The following is a 10,919-nucleotide window of genomic DNA, read 5'->3' on the forward strand; positions in this document are numbered from 1 at the left end:
AGACATTTGGGCATTCGCCCAGAATCCACCGACCACTGGTCACCGCCGACCGATTCGGCTGCACCTGCACTCGAAAACTAACTCATTTATCGCTTATCGTTTGTAACAATTTACCACTGGCTAAGAAAAGCCCCCGCAAAGGATCTGGGGGAAAACAAATCGAAGGGGATAAATATCAAACGGAAATATTTTATTTATTCAAGGCAGACATTAAAAGAAAGGTAAAAATAATCAACATATAGAAAGCACCATTCAAAACTAACAATCTTTATATTTAAGTCCATAGCTACCTTTTAAAATTTTAAAGGTATTTGTACATCACCCATCAAATAATGATCTCTGAGTAATTAAGAAACCTTTTCTTTTAATGAGTAACTTTTCTTTATTCGAACACATATTTCTTTGGAAAATAATAACTTACAGACAGTAACGCAAATATTTTAAAATTTATAAGGTTCAAGGCGATTATTTTTTAGAGTGAATTCAAGTATAATAAATGTGCAGCTTACTCTATTAATAATTGATACATTTAATTATGTAATGTAATATAATTCCAGGACTAAAGTAAATAATTCCCCATTAAATATATTCTTTTAGTTAAATTTGATTAAGTGTTGTATCTTATATTTTTATTAAATTAAGAACATTAAGAATTATATTGTTAAATATTCTTATTATACTTTTTTTTAATATTAACATATGTTTTAAAAGAATAATGGTGTTACAAATAATTACATTAAATATAAAAGTGCTTGTCTCAGGTAATTTTTAAGATACTTTCATATATTAAAAATAATTTTAAAATATACTACTGTCTTTTTCGCAGTGTAGCGGCCACTGCTGCCCTTTCGAGCTGCAACTGCTCCCATTCAATTGTGCAACAGGTCAGCTTTGCCCGCAGAAGGTGCTGCAATTTTTATTGCTTTCACGAGAATTGGGCAAGGCCCTTTAAAGGCTTTTGGACCGGGCTCCGTTTGTGGTTGAGTTTGGGAATGGGAATGGGCCAAAGAGACCCGCAGGCGGACAAAGATGATTCAATTGATTGATTGATTGATTGATTGATTGACCGCTCCGCCAGAGCAAACAGCCAACAGCAACCGTTGGGGAAACTGGCTGCTCGGCCGGTGACGTCAAGCAAATCGATGATGGGTGGTCATTCGAGATTCATCTGCAAGATGCTAATTCAGCCACCGGATGCCTGGCACTTCTGCAAAAATATACAAACAGCGACTGCGATTGACTTGCAACTTCAAATTAGCTGAATTGGCCCAGAACAGGGCAAATTAAGTAATTGTCTCACAATCTGGGCAAATAGAGTCGTCAATGTAAGAGTTCTATTAAAAAGAGAGTAAAAATCCCAGGCTCTAACAGCTTAGATTTTAATATCTTTCCATTTCATAACAAACATAAAATTTAAAAAGAATAATTTATTATGTAAGCTAGACAAAATATCTGTTCTTTATGTACAAAATAACAAGTACATAAATTTTAAAAAATATTTTTAGTTGCTCTTTAAAAAATAATTTTTCGTATAGATTACTATTTTATAATGCGATCGTATTATCTTGTAGCTGAGGTAAACAAAGAAGCTAGCACCGATAAACCTCCTTATCTATGTTCTCCACACCCGGGGTGTCTACATTTTAAAAGCTAAAATTAACAAACAGACTGTCGCAGATGTGCTCTGTCAGGAGAACTAGTTCTGTGATAACACTTTGCTCTCTTCCAGAGGCGTATGCTTAGTTATTTTAAAGGGGAAGCTAACTGTCATCTATATGAAATATAAAAGAAAATGAAATATGATGGTCCTTAAAAGAAATATCATTTTATGGTGTAGAATAATATTATAACAATAAAATACTATTACTATATAAATATATTACCATAGAACATGATATTATTATATATATTACGATCATCTATATTTTCTTTCTTATTTTAGACCTAAGAAAATCTTAACTTTTTTACAAGATTAAAATAAACAATAAATCTAATTATTGTAATGTGTATTCAAGGCTTTTTAATGTAAGCTTTACAAAAAATGATATAGAATAATAAATCTATTTAAGTAGAGCCTACGCCCCTGTTCAGTTTTAAATGAGCTGGCAGCCAAAGTCCAAAGACCCGATTTAGCTGTTGATTATATTATTCTCGCTTTCTCCGGCGTTTCATTCGGCATTTGATGCTCGGCCAGTGGGGTTTGCTACCTCTAAAAGAATAATACTCAGAGATTCCAAAATGTGGGTGCAGAGATTTTTAAGTCGTTCCGCGGGACAACTGAAGACCTTTAGCCGCCAAATCAGTGTGAGGATTGTAAATGAAACTAATATAGAAGTTCTGGAAGAGAATGATCGTAAACCCCTGACTTTTCCCGGTGTTTGGCTGCGTGACAATTGTTTGTGCGAAGACTGCTTCCATGGCAGCTCCAAATCGCGTAAGTTGGACTGGGATAACTTCGATACCCGGATACGACCTGTGACTTTAGAGGCAAATGAGGTTACCAAGGAGGTGAAGGTGAAGTGGAGTGACTCCCACGAGAGCAGCTTTTCCCTGGACTGGCTAAAAGAACGCAGTTTCCAAAAAGAGAGACAAAAGGACTACCTGCGCGAATTCTACAGACCCGCGACGAAACACTGGTCGGGTGCTGAGTTCCAGGAGATTGCCCGGCACTTTAGCTACGAGGAGGTGATGTCCCAGGACTCCGTGCTGATGCAGTGGCTCCAAGCCCTGGCTGTTTATGGAGTGGCCCTGCTGCGGAATGCCCCACTGGATGAGGGAGTGGTGCGCCGCCTGGCCGAGCGGGTGGGCTTCATCCGGCGCACCACCTACGGTGAGGAGTTCGTGGTGCAGGCCAAGCCGGGTGCCCAGAACTTTGCCTACCTCTCGCTGCCCCTGCCCCTGCACACGGATCTGCCCTACTACGAGTACAAACCGAGTGTCAACATCCTGCACTGCGTCGTTCAGACGGATTCACCGGGGGGCAGCAACATGCTGGTGGATGGCTTCCACATCGCCGACATCCTGCGACGCGATCATCCCGAGGACTTCGAGCGCCTGTGCCGCGTGGTCGTCGACTGGAACGACATCGGCAGCGAGGACGGAAGGGAGTTCCACAACATCTGGCGGGCACCGGTCATATGGTGAGTCCCCCAAATACATTTCTGCTAGATCTACAACTCAGAAATAATAATAGAACTCCATTTTAGAAGTTATATATATATATATATTGAACCAACCTTTTTTTAATGAGCTACTTGACTTTAATTAACTAATGGTTTATATTTTTGCCATCTTGAATAACATAACATATTAACTTTGAAATTTGTTTTGGCTCCAATTGACACAGAAATTGGTATTGGTATTGATTTAGTACGTACGAGTTCCAACCAAATATCATCCAAAAATATTTGTCTGTCAATAAAAGCAACCTAAAACGAAGTTCATATGGGTATTACTTCATCTTAGTTACCCCAAAGTTTTCCATCCTCGATTGACTATCCTCTTTTTCATCCACCCACAGCCTGGACGCCGAGGGGCGGTACACGCGGGTGAACCACAGCGTTCCGCAGCGGGACAGCCACTTCAACGTGCCCCTGGCGGAGGTCCTCCCCTGGTACGAGTCCTACGCCCGCTTCGTCCGCCTGGCGATCGCCGACAGCCACGCCTTCAAGACCCGACCCGGCGACGTCCTGACCTTCAACAACATCCGGCTGCTCCATGGGCGAACTGGATACGACGATTCCGAGCAGAATCCCCGCTACATTGTGGGCGCCTATCTCGACTGGGACATCATCTACTCCCGTCTAAGGGTGCTGAAAAAACGCCTTGGGGGTGGGAAAATTTAAAGGGGGGTACCAATAAAAGCCAACACACAAGATGCCATATTTTCCAAGCCATTTGATGTGAGCTTCTCATTTGAATAGTTGCCCCACCGCCGCCCATCGGATTTTTAACGGCACATATGCTTCCAAATCGCGAATCCTGCATCCGGAATCCATCTAATCCTGTTCAGCTTGGGGCGACAATTTCGGCAGTTAAAGCAGCTCAAGCGCAAAAATGAAAAGTTGTAAAAAATCACGATGATTCAGAGCTGACAAAAAAGTCTCTAAATTGTTTGGGGGGGTGTCTCGGCTTATTTGCATCGCGGCATTGGCTGACAAATCGTTTGTGAAAATGATTGACAGCGTGGGGGGGGGGGGGGGGAGTAAGGGGTATAAAACGCGGAAAAGGGGGCGTGGCAAATTGGCCGAAACACGTTGCGAGTGCCAAAAAGTTACCAGGTTGCTGGTGGTTATCCAAAGCAGTCGGTCTTTTTGCTGCACGCCTTGATTTGGCTAATCTACGAGCGAAAAACCACTAAAAAAAACGGTTTTTTGACCAAAATCTGAATCGCCAATATAGATGACCTACCCCCTTACAAAAAATGAAAAATTTTGTCAAAAAATAAATTTTCTTCAAAGTGATAGGGATCGTTAGCAAATGTAGCAAGCTTTCCAAAACAGTCGGTCCTTTTGCTGTACGCCTTGATTTGGCTAATCTACTAGCGAAAAACCACTAAAAAAAGCGTATTTTTGACCAAAATCTGAATCGCCAAAATAGATGACCTACCCCCTCACAAAAAATGAAAAATTTTGTCAAAAAATAAATGTTCTTTAAAGTGATAGGGATCGTTAGCAAATGTAGCAAGCTTTCCAAAACAGTCGGTCTTTTTGCTGTACGCCTTGATTTGACTAATCTACGAGCAAAAAACCACTAAAAAAAGCGAATTTTTGACCAAAATCTGAATCGCCAAAATAGATGAGCTACCCCCTTACAAAAAATGAAAAATTTTGTCAAAAAATAAATGTTCTTTAAAGTGATAGGGATCGTTAGCTAATATAGCAAGCTTTCCAAAACAGTCGGTCTTTTTGCTGTACGCCTTGATTTGGCGAAACTACGAGCCAAAAACCACTAAAAAAAAGCGAATTTTTGACCAAAATCTGAATCGCCAAAATAGATGACCTACCCCCTTACAAAAAATGAAAAATTTTGTCAAAAAATAAATGTTCTTTAAAGTGATAGGGATCGTTAGCAAATGTAGCAAGCTTTCCAAAACAGTCGGTCTTTTTGCTGTACGCCTTGATTTGGCTAATCTACGAGCAAAAAACCACTAAAAAAGGCGTATTTTTGACCAAAATGTGAATCGCCAAAGTAGATGACCTACCCCCTTACAAAAAATGAACAATTTTGTCAAAAAATAAATGTTCTTTAAAGTGATAAGGATCGTTAGCTAATATAGCAAGCTTTCCAAAACAGTCGGTCTTTTTGCTGTACGCCTTGATTTGACTAATCTACGAGCAAAAAACCACTAAAAAAGGCGAATTTTTGACCAAAATCTGAATCGCCAAAATAGATGATCTACCCCCTTACAAAAAATGAAAAATTTTGTCAAAAAATAAATGTTCTTCAAAGTGATAGGGATCGTTAGCAAATGTAGCAAGCTTTCCAAAACAGTCGGTCTTTTTGCAGTACGCCTTGATTTGGCTAATCTACGAGCGAAAAACCACTATAAAAAGCGTATTTTCGACCAAAATCTGAATCGCCAAAATAGATGACCCTTACAAAAAATGAAAAATTTTGTCAAAAAATAAATGTTCTTTAAAGTGATAGGGATCGTTAGCAAATGTAGCAAGCTTTCCAAAACAGTCGGTCTTTTTGCTGTACGCCTTGATTTGGCGAAACTACGAGCAAAAAAACACAAAAAAAAACGTATTTTTGACCAAAATCTGAATCGCCAAAATAGATGACCTACCCCCTTACAAAAAATGAAGAATTTTGTCAAAAAATAAATGTTCTTTAAAGTGATAGGGATCGTTAGCAAATGTAGCAAGCTTTCCAAAACAGTCGGTCTTTTTGCCGTACGCCTTGATTTGGCGAAACTACGAGCGAAAATCCACTAAAAAAGCGTATTTTTTACTAAAATCTGAATCGCCAATCAACACTATAAAAAGTTTAACTAAACTTAAAAGAGAATTTCCCCGTGTGTGGTTGGCATCCACTTTCCCCCCGGAAAATCCCATTTTGGAGTGCATTAACCTTAAGTAACTCTCAATGAGGAGCACCGGTAATCGCCCAGCACGCGTTTGCCAGGTCCTCGAGGTGGCAGCATCCTCGGGATCCTCGAAGTGCCCGCCTGAATGGGGCAGAGGTACTTGGGACCCGGAAACGCAGCCGTAAATGTAACCGTAGCCATAACCATGCCCTTACCCTCACCCTTGCCCCCAAAAATCTTGCCAACCGGCTGCAGAGAAACTTCTATGCCAATTTCCTTTTAAATATTTTATAGGGCCCCATTATGCCTACTTATGTCTTGTTATAGTAATAAAATAAAATTTAAAAGTGTTCTGACTGGCAGAGAAAGGGGGCGGGGCTGAGAAGGGCGTGGCCGGGCGGAAAAGTGCGGAGGTGGCGAGCGAATTGTTAAGAAAAATATGAAAAGTCGGCGGTAACAAAAAACCCAACAACTCCCGGCCGCTGGAAAACATTTTGAACAACAGTTACAACGCCAGCAACTCCACATCGACATCCCATCCACATCCACATCCACATCCCATCCGAAATCCCCCTTCAAAGTCCTTGCAAAAACAGGAACGGCAACAGCAAGTGGAAAAATAGGAAAAACCTAGGGGAAGGAGTGAAATGAGGAAAACCCTGAGGCGTAGAGGAAAAGCCTGAGAAGATTTGCGGTCGAAATTCGGCTGTCGTGGCAGAGTTTTGACCTGCAATGCAGCAGAAATCTGTTAATTCAAAAAACATGTGGTCTTTTGAGATGGAAAATTGGGGGGAGCATACATAATTCCAGAACTAGAATTTCTAGAAAAATGCCTGCCCAAAAGTATGCTAGAATATGGAGCCCTTCGTATTCAATTACCTGAGTAAGTGTTACATACTTAAGGGAAAAGACTTGCTGGAAGATTACCTTTAATTTTATATTTATATATTTTAAATTATATACGACTAGGTTACTTTATTTAATATTTAATTCAGAAGCCAAAGTAGTTTTATATTTCTGATAGTTCATTTTGTACGTACCTATTTAATAAAGAACCCAAAATAATGTACTATTTGCAGTAAATGAAATGTAATAATATAGCCATAAAATATATAATATTTAAAGAGCGTGGGTTAGTTAATTTAATAGATATCTAATTTTACATTTGTAATAAATAAAATGTTGTAACAGATCAGCTTTATGTTTAATATTAAAAAGTATGGGTGGGTTAATATAGTTTTTTATACGGAACCCGGAAGAATTTCATGTTCTTAATGAATAACATTTAATAAAAGATACATTATATATTTAATACTCAACAGATACTTTATCCACAAGTACGTACCACTTCTTTTATATTTAATATTCAATTCGGAGTGTTAAAAAATACCATATTCTTGATAAATCATCTTTAATAGTAGCTAAACTATAAGGTTTTTTTAAATGTGAGTTAATGTTATGTGAACTTTTCCTTTTTTTTCTTTTATAGTTGGATATATTTAAAGTTAAATGCCGCATCCGAGTACAGTTTCAATTGATCTTTCCAACTGGGCGTAGTGCATTTATCCTTGGGCTCCTTGTAGCCAAGTGAAAGCATTTCCCTGGCGCATGGTTGTGTGAGTGTGTGTTTGGCCTATGCCACACGGAGTTGCGAGTGTGCGGGCATGTGGATATGTGGATATGGCCATGGGTGTGTGTATTCCCTTAACACGCATCATGACGCCCAGACAAAAAGCGTGGTACAACTTCTTTTTCGTTCCGCACTTAGCCCCAATCCCCATTCCCCTGCCCTTGCGAAAACACAGAGAATGAAAAGTCTATAAAAAGTTTACTTTTTTAATACTTTTCGCATTTATATGTAATAAAAATCTTGTAAAATACGCCTTTTTTGCACTTCACAATGCGCCCCATGTGAATGCCATCAGTGCTGGTTCTCCGCACCGCAATCCCCACTTTCTCCAGCTTCAACTTCAATCTCCATCTCGAACCCCCTCTCCACTTTCACCTCCAACCCCGAACACGTTTAGGGTTCAGTGAAAAACTCTGTTTCACTCGACTGGCGTCTCTGTGGCCCCCAGCAATTTGCAACTATGAAGCAGCAGTTCGGTCTGTCTTCAGCCAGGAGCGAACTTAATCCGAAGAGGGTGTCTGTCAGAAGATTTGGCTAACATCTTTCAATCCTCTGCATTTTTTATGGAATTTTATGTTCCAACATTATTGGACAAATTATAATAATGGCCCAAAATGATCGTAAATATACAATAATTAACCAATTACCATAGAAAAGATTTTAGATTTCTTTCTACGAAACAAAAAACACTGTTTCTTCATATTTTTAAATTGTTTAAAAATTAATTTCCTGCAAAAAAATAATTTTAAAGAAGTGTAGTTATTTTTTATTACAATCCCTATTTTTTAAAAATATATTGATTCAAATATAGAAAACATATACTCATCTTAAATGGACAGAAATTAAGCATTTGTCGAAATTACTTTTTAAAAGAATAGTGAATATATCTCCTAATTAAAAAATATTTTCTTGAATATCTATATAAAATAGACACAAATTTAGCATTTACTAGCATTTCTACAACATTTAATAATATTTCACTGCATTTTTTTGTTTAAAGAGTTTTTTAGAACACATTTCTGAAGTGCAATCTCTAAGATACATGTTCTTAATGTCTCTAACCAATTTTTCTAGATATATCTACAAGATAAAAGCCATTTTCTCGCCTTCCAAAATATTTTTAAATACTTTTTATACGAAATAAGTTTTATAAAAATATGATAAATATATTTCTTAATGGCAATCCCCAAAGAAACATATTTTCTGGAAGTGTTTCACTCGACTTCCATAACTTAACCAAATACCTAAGCAGAGCCAAATAAGAACTCCCATAAAATTACCAATGAATACAACTTATTCAGAATTTTAACCACTTATGGGGCATAAATGTTTCCAGAACTTGGGGTGAAACTGAAAGTTTTTCCAAGTGTGTTGGTGCTGTGTCAACTTTTGCGTTATATTTGCTGCAACAGCAAGTGGCGGCACTCGAGACCCAAGCGGCGTAATTCCAGCAGACGACCAGGGCAAAAATGCTTCTTAGCCGGGCTAAGCATTTCCAATGGGGGAATGGCAAAGTCTTTGAGCATTTTCAAGGGTTTCTGCTGTGGGTTGATGGTGTAACAAAAACAACAATATTGGGGAAAAAGGTTTAATGCGGCCTAAGTTTCACCCTCATTCCCGGCTAGAGCCCATCTTTCAGGGATATCTTGGTGGAAAATACTGTCGTCGTCGTCAATCGGCATTTGGCATTTGGCATTTCTAGCCATGGCAACGCCGTATGATGAGCTTGTGCAGCAGGCCACAAAATCCCAGTTGCCTGCCTCCGCTGATTGGCCAACTAATCCCCGTATATCTTTCCGCAGGGTGGCGAATTTGGGTTCCTTTTGAAAGGCCTTCATAGTACCCATTCCTCCTCTACTAAAAACGAGCACGTTTAATGTAGTCCCGAAAAAAGCTTTGCCAAGAAGCATTTTTCAATTTTTCACTTTAATCAAATTAAAATTCATTCGTTGCGCTTATGAAGCGTGCAGGCGCGTAAGGGAGTGGGTGTTTTTTAGGTGGTTGTGGGTGGTTTTTGGGGGTTTGAAAGGGGGCTGTCTGCCACAGACAGACGCCGCTTTATCCCTGCATATTGCCATTGCCAGGACAACCAGACCCAACCGGCCTATGGACCATGGACCCACGGACCATCCATCGAACACCCACCTTCTTCACCCACCACCCAACGAAGTTTTAGCGGTTTTTTTTCCTGTTAGGCATGATACCTTTCCGCAGGGTGGAGTATTGATTGCAAATGCTCGGATTATGATTCCTCCTGCCCGACTGACCCTGTCCCTTTCACTCAATTATTCAGAATCCGGAATGAATCGTCAGATATCTTAGAGAAATGGAAAGGTGTGTGGAGAAAAACGTTTATTTTGTTGGCTTTAAAAACATTTACAATTATTTAGTAATCCTGAGTTGAAAAGTCAAATGAATCTGATATAAAAACATAAACAATTGCAACCATAAACATATTTCGACAATTCCCTATTACCTAGCTATAAATTATTTTATATACCTGTTAATAATGTAATGGTACCAAAACTTACCTATATATATATATATTATATAATTATATATACCTATAATTATATTATTATTATTATACGTGCTTTTAAAATGTACATATAACTAAAATTACAGATAATAAATTATATATAGAAAGCTCTTAAAAACCACATTATTGATTAATATTAATATCAAAGATTTCCAAAGATGTCTTCCCTTCTTGTTTTAAAAATTAAATATATATTTTTTGAGGTATAGGATTCGATACCATGTTTGTACATAGGTACACTCAAATAAGTATTCTCTTTGACAAATTATCTACTCATAAAGAAAATGGTTTTTTAAATATATTAAATTTACTAAATATAATAAATTTGATTTTAAAATAGAATACATTTACTAAATAAATAAAATAAGTAAATAAAAAAGATAATTTTTTCTTTGACACGAAACTTTTAAAAACGAATGTACGTAAGTTATTAAATAGGTAATCCTCTATTAATGTTTGTAAAATATTTCGATTTGATTTTCTTAAAAATAAGAGTATCATTGCGACTACCAATAGCTAATTTCTAGGCTCACCCAAGGAAATTGAATATCCTTCCGATGACAGGCACTTATTTTCCAAGCTACGTGATCCCAGGGTATCTCCCTGGTCGAGCAAACTCCGCAGACGTGCTGCGCCACTTACATTTCTGAGCATTTTATTTCTTTGTCAAGTTTGCCAGACCAAAAAACTTGGTCCTTGGCTTTGCATTGCGGTCGACT

At 38.2% G+C, this 10,919-nt stretch overlaps 1 protein-coding gene across 1 annotated transcript; it reads left to right on the forward strand.

Annotated features, from left to right (window-relative positions):
- The first annotated feature begins 2,173 nt into the window (after nt 1–2,173).
- Nucleotides 2,174–3,896, forward strand: LOC108006283 (gamma-butyrobetaine dioxygenase). Its single transcript, XM_017069741.4, has 2 exons — nt 2,174–3,140; nt 3,521–3,896. The coding sequence occupies exons 1-2, from the start codon at nt 2,239–2,241 to the stop codon at nt 3,843–3,845; spliced, it is 1,227 nt and encodes a 408-aa protein (XP_016925230.2). The 5' UTR covers nt 2,174–2,238; the 3' UTR covers nt 3,846–3,896.
- Nucleotides 3,897–10,919: the final 7,023 nt, after the last annotated feature.

Source organism: Drosophila suzukii, chromosome X (assembly GCF_043229965.1).
Source record: "Drosophila suzukii chromosome X, CBGP_Dsuzu_IsoJpt1.0, whole genome shotgun sequence".
Taxonomy (NCBI): Eukaryota; Metazoa; Arthropoda; class Insecta; order Diptera; family Drosophilidae; genus Drosophila; species Drosophila suzukii.